Below are 20,678 nucleotides of genomic sequence, written 5' to 3'. Positions count from 1 at the left end.
ATCAGAGAGGCAACAAAGACACCAAAGATAACCCTGAAGGAGCTGCAAAGCTCCACAGCAGAGTGTCACGCCCTGGCTCCGGGGACTCTAGTATGTTGAGCCAGGGTGTGAGTTTTCATTTGTTTATGTTCTAGTTGTTGTATATCTATGTTGGCCAGGGTGGCTCCCAATCAGAGACGGCTGTAGCTCATTGTCTCTGATTGGGAGTCATACTTAGGTAGCCGTTAGGCATTCATTATTTGTGGTTTCTTGTTCCGTGTTGGTTTGTTTATGTAACCAGGGACGTCACGTTTCGTTTTGTTCTTTTGATCGTGTGATCATTCTAATAAATAAAATGTTCGCATTCAATGCTGCGCCTTGGTCCTCCTCTATGAATGATGATCGTGACAGAAGAAACCACCAAGATGTGACCAAGCAGCGTGTCCAGGAGCCATCGCCAGGGAGATCCCTAACAGATCTCCTTCGCCTCCTCGACTGGGTCAAGCCGAGTGAGGAAGAGAAGGGCTTGACATTGTGGCAGAAGGGCAAAAGGCTGGCGAGGGACATGGAGACCTGGTCCACGGGTAGGGGAGACGCCCAGAAATTTTTTAGGGGGGGGGCTAACGCCGTGGACGACGGGCCAGCAGGAGACCGCGGCAGAGCGGCCCAGCGGATTGGCAGAGGAGGCCGCCAGGTTACGGGGGCCACTGGTCGAAGAGGGGGTGGAAGATGTAGAGGCACGGCGAGAGGTACTGGCGTGTGTTGCCAGTCCGGTCCGGCCTGTTCCTGATCCCCACGTAGGGCCAGTGGTGTGTGTTCCCAGTACGGTCCGGCCTGTTCCTGCCACTCGCACCAAGTCTACGGTGCGCATCGCCAGCTCGGCCCGGCCCATTCCTGCTCCCCGCACCAAGTCAGTGGTGCGTTTGCGTCAGCCCTGTCCGGTCCGTTCCTGCTCTCCGCACCAAGTCTGTGGTGCGCGTCGCCAGCCCAGTCCGGCCCATTCCTGCTCCCCGCACCAAGTCTGTGGTGCGTTTCGTCCAGCCCTGTCCGGCCCGTTCCTGCTCTCCGCACCAAGTCTGTGGTGCGCGTCGCCAGCCCAGTCCGGCCCATTCCTGCTCCCCGCACCAAGTCTGTGGTGCGTTTCGTCAGCCCTGTCCGGCCCGTTCCTGCTCTCCGCACCAAGTCTGTGGTGCGCGTCGCCAGCCCAGTCCGGCCCATTCCTGCTCCCGCACCAAGTCAGTGGTGCGTTTGCGTCAGCCCTGTCCGGCCCGTTCCTGCTCCCCGCACCAAGTCAGTGGTGCGCGTGCGTCAGCCCGGCACGGCCCGTTCCTGCTCCCCGCACCAAGTCAGTGGTGCGCTTCGTCAGCCCAGTCCGGCCCGCTCCTGCTCCCCACACCAAGTCAGTGGTGCGTTTCGTCAGCCCGGCTCGGCCCGCTCCTGCTCCCCACACCAAGCCAGTGGTGTGCGTCGTCAGTCCGGCACGGCCCGTGCCTGTTCCACCGGTGGCGGGTCCGGCACCGGTCAGGTGCTGCGTCACGCCGGAGCTAGAGCAATCCGCTCCACCAGTGTTCAGTTCAGCTCTGGTCAGCAGGGCCAGACCGGACCAGGGGTACTTTGGGGGGTTAGAGAAGGAGTGGGGGTCATGTCCGGAGCCGGATCCGCCGCCGAGGCAGAGTGCCCACCCGGTCCCTCCCCTGTTGTATTTGGTTGGCGCGGTCGGAGTCCGCGCCTTTAGGGGGGGGGGGTACTGTCACGCCCTGGCTCCGGGGACTCTAGTATGTTGAGCCAGGGTGTGAGTTTTCATTTGTTTATGTTCTAGTTGTTGTATATCTATGTTGGCCAGGGTGGCTCCCAATCAGAGACGGCTGTAGCTCGTTGTCTCTGATTGGGAGTCATACTTAGGTAGCCGTTAGGCATTCATTATTTTGTGGTTTCTTGTTCCGTGTTGGTTTGTTTATGTAACCAGGGACGTCACGTTTCGTTTTGTTGTTTTGATCGTGTGATCATTCTAATAAATAAAATGTTCGCATTCAACGCTGCGCCTTGGTCCTCCTCTATGAATGATGATCGTGACAGAAGAAACCACCAAGATGTGACCAAGCAGCGTGTCCAGGAGCCATCGCCAGGGAGATCCCTAACAGATCTCCTTCGCCTCCTCGACTGGGTCAAGCCGAGTGAGGAAGAGAAGGGCTTGACATTGTGGCAGAAGGGCGAAAGGCTGGCGAGGGACATGGAGACCTGGTCCACGGGTAGGGGAGACGCCCAGAAATTTTTTTAGGGGGGCTAACGCCGTGGACGACGGGCCAGCAGGAGACCGCGGCAGAGCGGCCCAGCGGATTGGCAGAGGAGGCCGCCAGGTTACGGGGGCCACTGGTCGAAGAGGGGGTGGAAGATGTAGAGGCACGGCGAGAGGTACTGGCGTGTGTTGCCAGTCCGGTCCGGCCTGTTCCTGATCCCCACGTAGGGCCAGTGGTGTGTGTTCCCAGTACGGTCCGGCCTGTTCCTGCCACTCGCACCAAGTCTACGGTGCGCATCGCCAGCTCGGCCCGGCCCATTCCTGCTCCCCGCACCAAGTCAGTGGTGCGTTTCGTCAGCCCTGTCCGGTCCGTTCCTGCTCTCCGCACCAAGTCTGTGGTGCGCGTCGCCAGCCCAGTCCGGCCCATTCCTGCTCCCCGCACCAAGTCTGTGGTGCGTTTCGTCAGCCCTGTCCGGCCCGTTCCTGCTCTCCGCACCAAGTCTGTGGTGCGCGTCGCCAGCCCAGTCCGGCCCATTCCTGCTCCCCGCACCAAGTCTGTGGTGCGTTTCGTCAGCCCTGTCCGGCCCGTTCCTGCTCTCCGCACCAAGTCTGTGGTGCGCGTCGCCAGCCCAGTCCGGCCCATTCCTGCTCCCCGCACCAAGTCAGTGGTGCGTTTCGTCAGCCCTGTCCGGCCCGTTCCTGCTCCCCGCACCAAGTCAGTGGTGCGCGTCGTCAGCCCGGCACGGCCCGTTCCTGCTCCCCGCACCAAGTCAGTGGTGCGCTTCGTCAGCCCAGTCCGGCCCGCTCCTGCTCCCCACACCAAGTCAGTGGTGCGTTTCGTCAGCCCGGCTCGGCCCGCTCCTGCTCCCCACACCAAGCCAGTGGTGTGCGTCGTCAGTCCGGCACGGCCCGTGCCTGTTCCACCGGTGGCGGGTCCGGCACCGGTCAGGTGCTGCGTCACGCCGGAGCTAGAGCAATCCGCTCCACCAGTGTTCAGTTCAGCTCTGGTCAGCAGGGCCAGACCGGACCAGGGGTACTTTGGGGGGTTAGAGAAGGAGTGGGGGTCATGTCCGGAGCCGGATCCGCCGCCGAGGCAGAGTGCCCACCCGGTCCCTCCCCTGTTGTATTTGGTTGGCGCGGTCGGAGTCCGCGCCTTTAGGGGGGGGTACTGTCACGCCCTGGCTCCGAGGACTCTAGTATGTTGAGCCAGGGTGTGAGTTTTCATTTGTTTATGTTCTAGTTGTTGTATATCTATGTTGGCCAGGGTGGCTCCCAATCAGAGACGGCTGTAGCTCGTTGTCTCTGATTGGGAGTCATACTTAGGTAGCCGTTAGGCATTCATTATTTGTGGTTTCTTGTTCCGTGTTGGTTTGTTTATGTAACCAGGGACGTCACGTTTCGTTTTGTTGTTTTGATCGTGTGATCATTCTAATAAATAAAATGTTCGCATTCAACGCTGCGCCTTGGTCCTCCTCTATGAATGACGATCATGACACAGAGATTGGAGTATCTGTCCATATTACCACTTTAAGCCGTACACTCCACATAGCTGGGCTTTACGGAAGAGTGGCCAGAAAAAAGTCATTGCTTAAAGACAAAAATAAGCAAACACGTTTGGTGTTCGCCAAAAGGCATGTGGGAGACTCCCCAAACATATGGAAGAAGGTACTCTGGTCAGATGAGACTAAAATTGAGCTTTTTGGCCATCAAGGAAAACGCTATGTCTGGCGCAAACCCAACACCTCTCATCACTCTGAGAACACCATCCACACAGTGAAGCATGGTTGTGGCAGCATCATGCTGTGGGGATGTTTTTCATCAGCAGGGACTGGGAAACTGGTCAGAATTGAAGGAATGATGGATGGCGCTAAATACAGGGAAATTCTTGAGGGAAACCTTTTTGTCTTTTTTGTCTTATTTCTTGTTTGTTTCATAATAAAACATATTTTGCATCTTCAAAGTGGTAGGCATGTTGTGTAAATGAAATGATACAAACCCCCCAAAAATCCATTTTAATTCCAGGTTGTAAGGCAACAAAATAGGAAAAATACCAAGGGGGGTGAATACTTTCGCAAGCCACTGTATGGATGAAAAAGTCCATGAGATGGGTACGACAGTTTTATACATGTTGAGGCTATACATTGTTTGATTACAAATACTCAATGGAGTAATACAGCCTTAGATCCAGGGTTAATTAATCTAATCTAAGGTTTCATTTTGTTATAGAACAGAGTCACAAAGTCCCTATATAATCATACAGGAACTCTCTACTCTGACTGCACAGAGCCCACAGAGGAGTTCCTTTGTCATTCTTGAAATATATCAATACTTGTTCAAGATCCGATTGAGACATTCATTGAAAGATTTAAGAAACTAAGTCATAGTGGTCACACTTGCAACCTGAGAAAATATCCTTGTTCAGAGTTAATGTTGTGTCATCAATCATTTCAGGCAGTTTTGTTAACAGTCCATTGCCATGCTCATTCCTCTGTATCTACTGTAAATTAAGAGCACATCGAAAGTCACAAAAGGATCACATCAATTACTACTAAATTATGACTCGATAACTACTATTGGGATGAAAGTTCAGTTGTTACAGCTGTAGCGACTTCACGCCACACCACTGATCTTAGCACAGAGTCGCCCTCCACTGCACTCTCGCCCACACTGTCTGACTAGGAAGGACACCTTCTTATCCCAATCTACACCTTCCAATCTACAGTCGACACCAAGATGGGGAAGGCCAACCAACAGTCAAAGAAGGAGACAGCTCTTCATGGGGGAGGAAGATTTCCATTCTTCTTCAATGGCTTCACCTCATCCAGGATGACACCCAGTTGAGAAGAAACCCTTCTTCCTCATCTTCCTCCTTTAAAAATCAGATTACTGACTACTGTCAAATGGCCACCATTTAATAACAAAGGAACTAGCCATGGTGTAGGCTGCAGCACATGGTCCTCTGTCAATGGGAAGGCCCTCCACTTTTGCACAACAAAGAGATGGTGCAGAGTGTTGGCCATGGATGAAACCAAGGGACCAGACTGCTACAGTGAAACACACTGGACTTACAAAACCTTAAATTCGCTTAAATTCTCCCTCCCAAAGGACACATAGAGGATATTTCTGATATCCAACCTAACAAAGTAATGATTGTGTAATTATGCTATGTCTTTCACTATGCTTTGTGTAATGAATTTCAGATAATGGCTAGCTATCATCAACTTGAAGTTATTACTATGTCAATTTGGTATGTACGGATCCACAAGGAAATGACATGAACATTGAAACAGGTTTTGTGATTGCACAAAGAAGGTAAAGACAGTTATGGACATATTTTGTTATGAACAGGCCCTAACTCAACCACACCTCCTTTCACACCTGGACTCTACTTGGAAGGACTGATCTGAAGCTCGGCCAATCAGAGGTTGAGTAGACTGACAGTCAAACCCTCCATGGAAAACTATAAAATACTGTGAATGACGTAATTCATGTCCTTCAGAAACTGTCCTGGTCCCCAAGGGGGACTCCCTCCTGAACGACCTCTGTAGCACACATAGAACTTTGGGCTAGAGCATTGCAACCCAACTTCCGTTTCACTAGTCCTTTGATCTCGCATCGAGATTGATTTCGTCTCGATCTCAGTGGACGAAGATCAAATATCAACCATGGATTATTGATCAGAGACAGTTTTCCTTTGTGCATGAAAGGACCCATTTGGATCTCGACCCGAGATTACTACAGAATTTTCAAGCGCATTCAATGTTGTCTTCTCATCCCTAAGATCCCTGATTGGTTTGAGCGTGTACAATCTGTGTGTACCTCTGTATTAGGCTATCTTTCTGCTAGACATTCTTGCCTTGTTCCGTCGTAGAATTATTCGAATAATTGCTTGCCTGACACTTTTGGGCCATCTGATTCCCTTTTCCCCTTGGGATGCTGTGTCTGTAACCATATCATATAATTTTGCCAAATCCATTAATCAATCATCCTGTAAAATCCATTGCTTTATCTTGATGTTCCTATTTAAAAAAAAACGTATTTGTTTATAAATTATACTGGCCTCTGAGATATGCATTGTCTTGTCATTAAGAACTTACTTGCCTTCAGAAAGATACATTAATTGTAGTTATAATTATAATAATAATAATAATAATAATAATAATAACTAATTATAGTTTCCCACTGACTAACGAACAAGTGGCGTTATCCCCTTAAAGAACAGAAAAGCCTGCACACTCTTTAAGCTCCTAATTCACCACTTTATTGACTACGTTTCGATCCGAAACAGATCTTCTTCAGGTCAAAAGCTATCCCCTTAAAGAACAGAAAGGCCCGCACACTCTTTAAGCTCCCAATTCACCGCTTTATTGACTACGTTTCGATCCGAAACGGATCTTCGTCAGGTCAAAAGTTATCACCTTACACCTTTTTTTACACAACTTCTACAACTACAGACGATGAGACGAGACAGTTCTACAACTACAGACGATGAGACGAGACAGTTCTACAACTTCAGACAGTGAGACGAGACAGTTCTACAACTTGAGACGAGACAGTTGCAAAACAAGACAGTTCCTGAACATCATGCTCAAGACAAAATGAAATCCCCCCCCCAAAAAACTATTATAGATCACACAATACTAGATGCCAATAGAAACCAATAAAGGTTCCATGAGAGCAGACTGATTGAAAGCAATCCATATAATGCATTTAGAGGATAGGTTGGTAGAGTTGGCCTTTATAACTTTCACATCACAGTTCTGGCAATTCTTTGATACAGAGCCATTACATTGGGACAAAGGGAAATCAAACTTGAACAAACCATTTTGCTGATATGCAAATCAGGCTAATTTAGTTAACAAAGGCTTTCCCTTGTCGGCACATTCTGAATTTGGATATAAACGTCGGCAGTGCTGCTGGTGAGTGGGAGGTGAACAATAACAATAAAAAAATGGGAAAGGTAAGAAGAGTCTTTGGATTACTTAGACAATATCATAGAATACATTTAAAACTTGTATGAAAAACTTTACAGAAAAAGTTTATTCTTTTAGTTTTATAATAATCTGCCTTACTTCGACCACTGAAATCAGAAGTTAAATTTTACTTTGATTTGATTTTTGTTACTTCTGTAACTTCAAGCAGCATTGTATGTATTGCAGCATTGCTGCTTCGCCAGAAGAGCAATCATGACAGCCACAGATTGGAAGAAGTACTATATGAAACTTATGGCTTGTATCTTACCAGGCTTTTCTGTCTCTCTCACTCTCTCTCTCTCTCTCTCTCTCTCTCTCTCTCTCTTCCAGATCGTATTCTTTGAGGATAAGAATTTCCAAGGTCGTAGTTATGAGTGTAACAGCGACTGCCCAGATCTGCACTCCTACTTCAGCCGCTGTAACTCCATCAGGGTGGAGAGCGGCTGCTGGGTGCTGTACGAGCGCCCCAACTACGCAGGCTACCAGTACGTGCTGACCCCTGGGGAGTACCCTGACCACCAGCAGTGGATGGGCTTCAATGACAGCATCAGATCCTGTCGCTCTATTAAAAGCGTAAGCCTTCCTACCAACAGTAGGCTACAAACTGTAAGCCTACTAACTTTATTGTTGAGTTTGAAGATGGCACTGATGGATCGGGCATTTCTTTGTGTCAGTAGATAGATACAGACCACTTGAGGCAAGAATTTGATAATCTGTGCTGTTTCTTGATTTTCTATATTTCCAGAATGTTTTGCTTTTTGACAGATCTTTTCCCGATCTTAAATGTTGTACATTTTACATCAGAGAGACATCACTAAACGTGTAATTTATATTACACTATTTGGGTTTGGCAATTAGGATGTTAAAATGTGTCTGACCAGGTTTGGATGCAGGGCAGTGAATGAAATGCCCCAGGGTGCACCAACCAGGCAATGATCAGTCAGAAGCCAACAGACAATAAGGAGAGATAAAAAGCTCATGTTTTGGCAGCAGTTTGCCTCACGTCCAGGCCCATGCACATCAATTGTTGAAGGAAACCAGGACAACAGCCAAGAAACCCATTTAAAGAGGCATTCCAAAGGCCTAATATTGTTAAGGGCATACAGATTAATGGCAATTCCAATAATTAAAGTGATTACTTTGACATGAATAATTAGGGATACTGGCATTTATGTATTTTTGATTGTATTTATTTTGCAGATCTATGGGAATTCCTACAAGATCAGGTTCTATGACAGTCCAGATTTAGCTGGCCAGATGGCAGAGTGGAGCGAGGACTGCCCATCGGTCCACGAAGCCTTCAAGTTCCGTGAATTCCACTCTGCTGTGGTGATGGATGGTGCCTGGGTCTTCTATGAGCTGCCCAACTACAGGGGGCAGCAGTACTTCCTGGAGCGCGGAGAGTACCGTAACTTCACGGACTGGGGCGCCACCTCCCCTGTCGTGGGCTCCTTCCGCAGGATCACAGAGTTCTAGAACCCTAAGACCCCTAGTGTTCTAGTTCTAGAACCCTACGACAACTCCCTTTCCCAGAAACCTCTCTGCCGTTCTTATGACACCCACCTCTGTGTGAGAGTGTTGCAGTCCAACAAATAAAACCCTGTCTAATCCGCACACACGCTGTTGTCTTCATTACTTTGACATGGGAATCACCACAGGGCACACGTACGTCAACACCAGTAGATCTACTCACTCAGTTTTCTTTACCAGTATTTCATCAACTGTAGAATAGATAAAAACCGAATAGAATAAAATATAATCCTTTATTGCACTCCAAGGAAATAAGTATTTACACAATTCTACACAGGTTACCCATACAAATGAACACTCAAATACAGTTTGTCACATAGTACAGTGTCACACAATTAAAAAGCCAGTTCAACATGTTGAGCAGGACTGCCCAACCGTGCTTCTACATCTGCATTGCTTGCAGATGGGCATTATAAATACAATTTGATTGATTGATTGATTGATTGTTCCTGGAGAGCTGCCGTCCAGTAGGTTTTTGCTCCAACCCTAATCTAGTACACCTGATTCTAATAATTAGCAGGTTGATAAGATTAATCAGGTTAGTAACACCTGGGGTTGGAGCGAAAACCTACAGGAGGGTAGCTCTCCAGGAACCGGGTTGGGCAACCCTGATGTAGAGTATATGAGACAGGCACAGCAGACACACGGTTTCAAAAAAAGTCTGAAAGAAAAGTTGGATGATAACAGAAGACCCTTACATGTTTAAATTCAAGACACATTACAATGAATCAGAATGTTACTGTACCACTCATAGACCTAGAATACCATATCATCACAGCACACAACACAATTCAGCAAGAATAGGATTAAGAAGGAAAGTCTCTGAACAAAGGAATGTACAAGTAACTGCCAAAATAAAGGAAACACCAACATAAAGTGTCTCGGATGGTTGAGGGGCAGCTCTCTGGAGCTCTCTGGAACTGTGGGGGGGGGGGGGATCTTGGAGGGCTGGTGGCTTGGTATATATATATTTGCGAGAGAAAAAAACATATGGGGGATTGGAAGTGATGCAGACAATTACATTGATGGAAGTTACAATCTATCTGCAATATTAAAGCTGATCTACCCCCTTAAAAAAAACAAGTACACAAGGATATCTGCACAAGTAACAACTACAAAAGTATATCTGCACAATACTTATTTTTACTTAGCCTAGTTGACTTGAATATCTTGACCACATATCTAGGCACAGCATTTAAACATCCTTCCTGCTTCCACTCAAAAAAGTCAACAGTTCATGCACACAGCAATGTAATAAAGAATTCTTACATAAACACAAAATAAGAGTCTTCTATCTTCCTGAAATATTGTCCTTGCCTTGGGGGGTTGTAGCTTTTAGTTCTATAAAATAAGTGGCTAGCTTCTGACGAGAAATTCCTGCTAAGGAATTTCATGGGATGGCACCCTTTCATACTGTTCTAATTTACCTCTTTGACAACCAAAATACACTAGTTGTGTTGCCTTTGGGATCCGGGTCGAGTGGAGCAGGTCAAGCGCTTCAAGTTCCTCTGTGTCCAAATGACTAAGGACTTAAAATGGTCCACTCACACATGCACAGTCGTGAAGAAGGCGAGACAGTGCCTCTTTCCCCTCAGGAAGTTGAAAAGGTTTGTCATCATGGGCCCTCAAATGCGAAAAAAGTTATACAGCTGCACCATTGAGAGCATCTTGACTGGCTGCATCACTGCTTGGCATAGCTACAGCACCGCCCTTGATCGCATGGCGCTACAGAGGGTGGTGCGGACAGCCCAGTATATCACTGGGGCCGAGCTCCCTGCCATCCAGGACCTCTATATCTGCCGGTGTGAAAGGAAGGCCCAGAAAATCGTTAAAGACTCCACTGCCCAGGCCATAGACTGTTCCCTCTGCTAAAGAGCAAACAGAATGGCTACATGGACTATCTGAGTTGCCCCTTGTATTTTATTTTTGCACTCTCCATGCACACTCACTCACCCACACTGACACTCCAACCAGTGGTGGTTGGTGCCGTTTAAGATGAGGGAAGATTATTACTTTTCTTTATGAGCATGGTCTTATTTCTATATTATAGCATATTGGATGACTATCATTCATATTCCATTCACCCAGCTCAATGTAACATCGAAAGGTTTAGGCTACTAAATGATACTCAAATCTTCTCTGTACCTATCATGAGGTTGCTACAACCTAGCCTATGAATTAAAGTTTACAACGTAGGTGTACAGGTCTAGAGAATTTTGAGTAATCAAGGTGACAGATGGTGACACATTCAATCCCACCTTGCACACGCTTGCCTGCATCTAGCTGATCTAGGGTGGAATCATTAGTCCAACAGTTGCAATTTAGAGTTTTTATTGGACACATGCAGGTATGTTTATCCCCGTTTCATTCCGTTTGCTTCCGTTTAAGAAATGTTTTTCAACAGAATCAGTGGAATGAATACACCCCTGATCACACGCAAACAGTTCACTTTCATAGCAGCCACATAAAAACAGCATGATCACTTCGCTCGTTGTATATGGAATTCCTTCTCGCAACTATATCTACGCGTTCTCCACCTCTCACCTTTTCCCTTTGCTTGTTGACTTCAGTGCACAACACATCAGCTGCCCCTCTCTGTTTGAGACGGGTGTTTGAGTATCTCTCTCTCTCTCTCTCTCTCTCTCTCTCTCTCTCTCTCTCTCTCTCTCTCTCTCTCTCTCTCTTCTTAATTTTGGAAGAAATGAATTTGTTCAACTACTCACCACATTTTATGCACTGCAGTGCTAGCTAGCTGTAGTTTATGCTTTCAGTACAAGATTCATTCTCTGATCCATTGATTGGGTGGACAACATGTCAGTTCATGCTGCAAAAGCTCTGATAGGTTGGAGGACGTCCTCCGGAAGTTGTCATAATTACTGTGTAAGTCAATGGAAGGGGGTGAGAACCATGAGCCTCCTAGGTTTTGTATTGAAGTCAATGTACGCAGAGGAGGACAGAAGCTAGATGTCCTCCGGCCACACCATGGTGCTACCCTACAGAGTTAGTTCTGCTGAGGCTACTGTAGACCTTCATTGCAAAACAGTGTGTTTTAATCAATTATTTGGTGACATCAAATCAAATGAAATGTTATTTGCCACATGCGCCGAATACAACAGGTGTAGACCTTACAGAGAAATGCAAATAGTCTGGGTAGCCATGATTAGGTGTTCAGGAGTCTTATGGCTTTGGGGTAGAAGCTGTTAAGAAGCCTTTTGGACCTAGACTTGTCGCTCCGGTAACGCTTGCCGTGTGGTAGCAGAGAGAACAGTCTATGACTAGGGTGGCTGGAGCCTTTGACCATTTTTAGGGCCTTCCTCTGACACCGCCTGGTATAGAGGTCCTGGATGGCAGGAAGCTTGGCCCCAGTGAGGTACAGGGCTGTATGCACTACCCTCTGTAGTGCCTTGCGGTCGGAGGCCGAGCAGTTGTCATACAAGGCGGTGATGCAACCTGTCAGGATGCTCTCGATGGTGCAGCTCTAGAACTTTTTGAGGATCTGAGGACCCATCGCAAAATCTTTTCGGTCTCCTGAGGGGGAATAGGCTTTGTCGTGCCCTCTTCACGACTGTCTTGGTGTGTTTGGACCATGATAGTTTGTTGGTGATGTGGACAACAAGGAACTTGAAGCTCTCAACCTGTTCCACTACAGCCCTGTCGATGAGAATGGGGGCGTGCTCAGTCCTCTTTTTTTCCCTGTAGTCAACAATCATCTCCCTTGCCTTGATCACGTTGAGGGAGAGGTTGTTATCCTGGCACCACACGGTCAGGTCTCTGACCTCCTCCCTATAGGCTGTCTCATCGTTGTCGGTGATCAGACCTACCACTGTTGCGTCGTCGGCAAACTTAATGATGGTGTTGGAGTCGTGCCTGGCCATGCAGTCATGGGTGAATAGGGAGTACAGTAGGGGACTCAGCACGCACCCCTAAGGGGTTCCTGTGTTGAAGATCAGTGTGGCAGATGTGTTGTTTCCTACCCTTACCACCTGGGGGCGGCCCGTCAGGAAGTCCAGGATCCAGTTGCAGAGGGAGGAGTTTAGTCCCAGGGTCCTTAGCTTAGTAATGAGCTTTGAGGGCACTATGGTGTTGAACGCTGAGCTGTAGTCAATGAATAGCATTCTCACGTAAGTGTTCCTCTTGTCCAGGTGGGAAAGGACAGTGTGGAGTGCAATATAGATTGCATCATCTGTGGATCTGTTGGAGCGGTATGCAAATTGGAGTGGGTCTAGGGTTTCTGGGATAATGGTGTTGATGTGAGCCATGACCATCCTTTCAAAGCACTTCATGGCTACAGACGTCAGTGCTACGGGTCGGAAGGCATTTAGGCAGGTTACCTTAGTGTTCTTGGGCACAGGGACTATGGTGGTCTGCTTGAAACATGTTGGTATTACAGACTCAGTCAAGGACATGTTGAAAATGTCAGTGAAGACACTTGCCAGTTGGTCAGCGCATGCTCGGAGTACACGTCCTGGCAATCCGTCTGGCCCTGCGGCCTTGTGAATGTTGACCTGCTTAAAAGTCTTACTCACATTGGCTACGGAGAGTGTGATCACATAGTCATACGGAACAGCTGATGCTCTCATGCATGCTTCAGTTTGCTTGCCTCGAAGCGAGCATAGAAGTGATTTAGCTCGTCTGGTAGGCTTGTGTCACTGGGCAGCTCGCGGCGGTGCTTCCCTTTGTAGTCTGTAATAGTTTTCAAGCCCTGCCACATCCGACGAGCATCGGAGCCGGTGTAGTACGATTCATTTAGTATAGTTTTATGTAAAAAGGATAACTTTTTTAATGTTTCACTATTTAGATTTTTATTAAATTCACTGAGGAGGTTGGTCCTCCCCTTCCTCCTCTGAAGAGCCTCCACTGACTCCAACACTCACATAGCATGCACACACAGTTATACTGACTGCACACACACACACACACACACACACACACACACACACACACACACACACACACACACACACACACACACACACACACACACACACACACACACACACACACACACACACACACACACACACACACACACACACATACAATCATCATTTACGCTGCTGCTACACTGTTTATCATATATCCTGATGCCTAGTCACCTTACCCCTAAACATACTGTATCTACCTCTATCACTCCAGTATCCCTGCACATTGTAAATATGGTATTATAACTGACCCTGTATATACAGTGAGGGAAAAAAAGTATTAGATCCCCTGCTGATTTTGTACGTTTGCCCACTGACAAAGACATGATCAGTCTATAATTGTAATGGTAGGTTTATTTGAACAGTGAGAGACAGAAAAACAACAAAAATATCCAGAAAAACGCATGTCAAAAATGTTATAAATTGATTTGCATTTTAGTGAGGGAAATAAGTATTTGACCCCTCTGCAAAACATGACTTAGTACTTGGTGGCAAAACCCTTGTTGGCAATCACAGAGGTCAGATGTTTCTTGTAGTTGGCCACCAGGTTTGCACACATCTCAGGAGGGATTTTGTCCCACTCCTCTTTGCAGATCTTCTCCAAGTCATTAAGGTTTCGAGCCTGACGTTTGGCAACTCGAACCTTCAGCTCACTCCACAGATTTTCTATGGGATTAAGGTCTGGAGACTGGCTAGGCCCCGTCCATCATCCCTTTGATGCGGTGAAGTTGTCCTGTCCCCTTAGCAGAAAAACACCCCCAAAGCAAAATGTTTCCACCTCCATGTTTGACGGTGGGGATGGTGTTCTTGGGGTCATAGGCAGCATTCCTCCTCCTCCAAACACGGCGAGTTGAGTTGATGCCAAATAGCTCAATTTTGGTCTCATCTGACCACAACACTTTCACCCAGTTCTCCTCTGAATCATTCAGATGTTCATTGGCAAACTTCAGACGGCCTGTACATGTGCTTTCTTGAGCAGGGGGACCTTGCGGGCGCTGCAGGATTTCAGTCCTTCACGGCGTAGTGTGTTACCAATTGTTTTCTTGGTGACTATGGTCCCAGCTGCCTTGAGATCATTGACAATATCCTCCTGTGTAGTTCTGGGCTGATTCCTCACCGTTCTCATGATCATTGCAACTCCACGAGGTGAGATCTTGCATGGAGCCCCGGGCCGAGGGAGATTGACAGTTGTTATGTGTTTCTTCCATTTGCGAATAATCACACCAACTGTTGTCACCTTCTCACCAAGCTGCTTGGCGATGGTCTTGTAGCCTTGTGTAGGTCTACAATCTTGTCCCTGACATCCTTGGAGAGCTCTTTGGTCTTGGCCATGGTGGAGAGTTTGGAATCTGATTGATTGATTGCTTCTGTGGACAGGTGTCTTTTATACAGGAACATGCTGAGATTAGGAGCACTCCCTTTAGAGTGTGCTCCTAATCTCAGCTCGTTATCTGTATAAAGACACCTGGGAGCCCAGAAATCTTTCTGATTGAGAGGGGGTCAAATACTTATTTCTCTCATTAAAATGCAAATCAATTTCTAACATTTTTGACATGCGTTTTTCTGGAATTTGTTGTTGTTATTCTGTCTCTCACTGTTCAAATAAACCTACCATTAAAATTATACACTGATCATTTCTTTGTCAGTGGGCAAACGTAGAAAATCAGCAGGGGATCAAATAATTTTTTCCCTCACTGTAGCTTCCTACTTTCTCGTGTTCTTCTTATTTCTTATTTTAATTTCTCGTGTGTTTTTGTTCTACCTTATGTTATTTTTAGTGCTACATTGATATTCTTTACTGCATTGTTGGGTTTGGAGCATGCAAGAAAGGCATTTCACTGTACTTGTGCATGTGACATTAAAACTGGAAACTTGAAATGTCCATTTAGGTATCCAAGTACTTTACTTCAGAGAGTTTGAAATCCTGATTGAAATATGCAATATGCATGGGTAGAAATGATTATTAAGTCTAAGCAAATATGAAGTTGGGCATAAGTGGCCTAATTAAGACATTGGCAGATATATAAAACAGTAGGGCATTGACTTTTACAAAAACAGACTTTTACTAGAAACACTTTACAAGTGTAGAAATGTATGTTGAAGTGTTAAAGTGTTGAAGGATTTATAAAGGGTTTATCTGTAGTTTCAAATAAGTTAATTATTAGCTTATAAATCTTTAATAAACAGTTATATTGAACATTGATTGAAGTTGTGCATTGTGCGATTGTCATTTAGATGCTTGCCCAATGCTGAGCTTATACATGGTCAGATCCTTGACCCCTTTGCTCAGGTGTAAAGGCATTTAGTGTGACTGACTTCAAGTTCACACAACTCAAAACCTAGAAAACACACAGAGTTGCTGTATGTTAGAGCTGTGGAGGATGCTTCTTGGAGAAAGAGAGTCAAATGTCTTCCCCATATACATTTCTGTGTAAAATAACTGCCACTGCTCAGGAGCCACATCATGTGGGACCAAACCTTGCATATCTCCACCCAGCATTTTCCACAATAGCTTTCCCAATAGCTCTACCCGCTATCTCATCAATCATATTGTACAACCAAATTACCTGAATATGCTGTATTGCATTCAATCAAAACCAGTGACCAGGTATTGGAAGAAAACATAACAAAAAACCTACTAATATGCAGATGTAACTTTTTGATTCACGCTGTAGTTGAGTATTAGCCTAGTTGATTACTGATTACGTGAATCCTAATGTGAAATCTCACAGCACAGGTCTGGAATCAGATATGCAATGCCTTAAAACAGTTAAAAAGTTATGAGCATGGGTATAGACCCTGTCTTTGTTCCCTCTTTGTGTTCCAGGCCTCTGGCATGTTCAGGATCCGCCTCTACGAGCGTCCTGACTTTGCCGGTCAGATGATGGAGTTCAGCGAAGACAACCCTAACCTCACCGAGCGTTGGCGTCACTGCAAGGTGCACTCCTGCACCGTGATGGACGGCGCCTGGGTGTTCTACGAGCACCCCATCTACCACAGCCGCCAGCACCTGCTGGAGAGGGCAGAGTACTGCCGCTTCACCGAGTGGAACGCCATGCACTCTAATGTGGGGTCCATCCATCGCGTTCAGAACTTTTAGAGTTGCCTCACTACATGCTTGTTTATAATCATAACTGTTATTTCACATTTATTAATAAAGTTAAAACATTGTGTTCAAATGATAGATGGCCCTCTGTCTTTCTTTTGGTATTTGTTATTTTTTGTAGTCCATTGTTGTCATAGTCCCAAAATGTTTTGCTTGTCAGCGATAAAGTTTTCAAGATATGTTACTTTCAAAATACAGACATTATCCCCTTATGATGCATTTTGCATCATATGATGCAAAATACATCATTCTTCTAAATCAAGGGGTATATTTCATTAATTTAAATTACTTTAATGGGTTGGAAAGTAGTCAATTCAATTAACTTCAGTCATGCAAACACTGGATGCTGCAACTATCATTACTTATTGCAGTCAGACTAACAAGACTTATTGCAGACTATGAAACTCCTTGCAGACAATCAAGACTTATTGCAGACAATCAAGACTTATCACAGACTATCAACACTTATTGCAGGCTATCAAGACTCATCACAGGCCATCAAAACGTATTGCAGACCATCAAATCAAATCAAATCGTATTTGCCACATGCGTCGAATACAGCAGGTGTAGACCTTACAGTGAAATGCTTACTTACAAGCCCTTAACCAACAATGCTGTTTTAAGAAAAATAAGTGGTAAGTCAAAAATAGACAATCAACACTTATGGCAGACTATCAAGACTTATTTCAGACTATCAAGACTTATTGCAGACTATCAATACTTATTGCAGACTATCAATACTTATTGCAGACTATCAAGACTTATTGCAGATTATCAAGACTTATTGCAGACTATCAAGACGTATTGCAGACTATCAAGACGTATTGCAGACTATCAAGACTTATTTCAGAATCAGACTGGCAAAGCATTGCACTCTTCTCTTTGTTTCTGATGTTCTATCCTCTCATTGAGCCAGCACCTACTGTACATAGACTCCCAGTCTGGACACTCTCTCTACACCCCTCTACTGGAATTGCTCACCAAATACTTTAATACCCGAATTTCAGGGGTAAATAAATATTGAGTAAATTACTCAATGGGAGCACTCCTCTCGACTTCTGATCAATACAGTTGTTTTCTGTCAATAACATTAAATGCTAAATGCTTCACAAAATGTCACTAAATCTTTCAGATAGAGATCGGGTGTAATTAGGGAAACTATGACGTTTTGTAGTAAAGGTATTAGGCCTATGTATTGTCTCTGTTTGTAGGCCTCAGGTGGAGGGTTGTAGAGAGAGGCGTGTGTGTGATGTGTCAGGTCAGGGGGGTAGGACTACGAGCGTCCGCGACGCGGGATGTGGTAAGCCAGGAGTCCAGCCCCGTTACCATAGAAAGTGGTCAATAGGCAACATGCAGTTAAACCTTCTAACAAAGAGGTCGGACCACCGTGCTGATGACTCATGATATTTGCCAATAAGGGCCCAGCGCATGCCAGTCCCGCTTGGTGCTGATGCTAGCAGCCACAGGGCTCTCTGAAACAACACAGGCCTTTTCAACACAAAGGCCCTACGCCAGCACTTTCCCCCAGCAGGGTCACTGGCCTCCACTATACCCTTGTTTACCTAAACCGGCCTCTTCTAGCATGGACGCCAACATGCACAGAGGTTCAGAAAGACAGACAGATTATATATGGGGGTGCAGTTACACTGAGTTACACGGACAGCGACCCCTGCTGTTTGGTGTGGTGTGTCACACCTGGGTCATTTGGTGATAGCATAATGTCCTCCATCCAGATAGGGGAGCCAGCCATGCTTGTCCTGGTCAACAACTGAGAGGAAATACGCTTGAATGACATTGCCAAATGGTTAGTGCAATCCAGAATCCTTGGGATGTTCCTACCCTAAACCCTGACCCCTACCTTACCATAACCCTAACCCTAACCTTAACCCTAACCCTAATCTTAACCCTTACCTTAAACCATTTTAAATGTCAACTTCAATGGGGTAATGTCAGAGTCAGGACGTCCCAAGGATTCCGGATAGCAGGGACCATTGCCAAATACAGGGAATGTTTCAGAGTTTTGACTTTGTTAATGGACAAGAAGAACTTACAGGAAGGTGTACACTCTTAGAAAAAAAGGTGCTATCAAGAACCAAAAAAGGTTATTTGGCTATCCCCATAGGAGAACCCTTTGAAGAACCCCTTTTGGTTCCAGGTAGACCCTTTTGGTTCCAGGTATAACCCTTTTGGGTTCCATATAGAACCTTTTCCACAGAGGAACCCGAAAGAGTTCTACCTGGAACCAAAAAGGGTTCTACCTGGAACCAAAAAAGATTATTCTATGGGGACAGCCGGAGAACCCTTTTGGAACCCATTTTTCTAATAGTGTACCAAGCCAAAGCCTTGCCACTAGGCCAACTCAGGTGTTAATTACCTGGTACCTGTGGGGTCTGTCACTGCATCTCATGCCAATGGAGCATCTCTGTCTCCAATGGAGACATCTGACACAAAGACCTAGCAGGCTGCCACCATAACATCACAGCTTGGGGATTTAATCTACAGAGCTTTGCCTCTACCCAGGCCCAGGGAATGACAATTGACAGAGAAAGACATGCACCTAGTGGCGACCCGTCATTCAGGCAATACAGTACAGACATGCTCCCAGTGGCGACCCGTCATTCAGTCAATACAGTACAGACATGCACCAAGTGGCGACCCGTCATTCAGGGCAGGTCATTCAGGGCTGTTTTGCGTGTTATTTTGGCGTTAATACGTGTCACATATCAGTTTGCAAACAATGTGAAATTTTTTTTTAGGAGTTAATAAAGCCGCTTACAAACAATGTCTATTTTTCGCTCTCTTGGGTAAGGCAGCTCCAAAATGCAGGTGTTTCAGCCTAGCTCAGTGCTTTCTGTGGTGGAGGGGCAGCCAGAGGAAAATACAGAGCGTAGGGGTTGGTAATCTTCTCTAGTTCCTGTACCAAATATTAAGTTATGCTTTTCTGATGTATCAAATACTTATGTCATGCAATAAAATGCAAATTAATTACTTAAAAATCATACAATGTGATTTTCTGGATTTTTGCTTTAGATTCCGTCTCTCACAGTTGAAGTGTACCTATGATAAAAATTACAGACCTCTACATGCTTTGTAAGTAGGAAAACCTGCAAAATCGGCAGTGTATCAAATACTTGTTCTCCCCACTGTATTTACATTAGAAGTGCCCATCCAAGAAGGCTCAAGGTCATTGGCCACAGATAAAATGACGTCAAATCACGTTATATCTACCAATCTTATTTGATTGGACTGATCATGTCAAAATCATACTTTCAAAATCTTAGCTAGCAAGCTAGACAAGCAGTCATCATCATGAATCAAGTCGACAATCTACTGGCAAATCCTTTTCAATCCTTGTCATATGAAGATAAATTATAGATAAAACGTATCGGTTCTCATCGGCCATTGGACGTAAACATTACACAACAAATTCAACAGTTGTTTGGAAGGAATCAGTGGCTGACTGCAAGCGTTGCAAAGCAATCACTATTTTGCTTCCCCTGCTATTCGGTGGAGAGGGTGTGTGGTCCAAGTCTGAGTATAAGGGTCTCTTTTCCAAGCTTAAAATAATAAACATTCACACGCAACACCATGAACCAGAAAAGGTTGAATACATTGGCCATGCTGTCAATCCAGCATGACTTCTGTGTGTTCAAAAAAAACTGGAAACTCGGAACTGGGAAATCTCAGACTTCAGTGAGTTCAAGACAACTGGGAACTCAGAAGAAAATGAGCTCCAACTGGGAAAATACGTTTTGAACGGTCATCCAACTCGGAATTCCAAGTCTGGAACACGTACCTCTTTCTATAGCTCCGACTGAAGATCACTGACGTCATGATTCGGCTTTGATTTTTTTCGAGTTCCCAGTTGTCTTGAAAGCACCATAAATCCAGAGAATGCCAGACTTTGATGACAAAGTTTCATAACAAAATTG

At 45.7% G+C, this 20,678-nt stretch overlaps 1 protein-coding gene across 1 annotated transcript; it reads left to right on the top strand.

The window, feature by feature from the left end:
* Window positions 1–7,401: 7,401 nt before the first annotated feature.
* LOC121554925 (gamma-crystallin M2-like) lies at window positions 7,402–16,740 on the top strand. Its single transcript, XM_041868629.2, has 2 exons — window positions 7,402–7,761; window positions 16,468–16,740. The coding sequence occupies exons 1-2, from the start codon at window positions 7,402–7,404 to the stop codon at window positions 16,738–16,740; spliced, it is 633 nt and encodes a 210-aa protein (XP_041724563.2).
* Window positions 16,741–20,678: the final 3,938 nt, after the last annotated feature.

This window comes from Coregonus clupeaformis, chromosome 40 (genome assembly GCF_020615455.1).
Source record: "Coregonus clupeaformis isolate EN_2021a chromosome 40, ASM2061545v1, whole genome shotgun sequence".
NCBI classification, from domain to species: domain Eukaryota; kingdom Metazoa; phylum Chordata; class Actinopteri; order Salmoniformes; family Salmonidae; genus Coregonus; species Coregonus clupeaformis.
The sequence above is the reverse complement of the archived record's forward strand: the minus strand, read 5'-3'. Positions and strand labels throughout refer to the sequence as shown.

Coding starts and splice junctions, on each gene's coding strand:
- LOC121554925 (XM_041868629.2), top strand. CDS start 7,402: ATGACAGCCACAGATTGGAAGAAGTACTATATGAAACTTATGGCTTGT. Junction 7,762..16,467: donor CCTGTCGCTCTATTAAAAGC/GTAAGCCTTCCT, acceptor TTTGTGTTCCAG/GCCTCTGGCATGTTCAGGAT.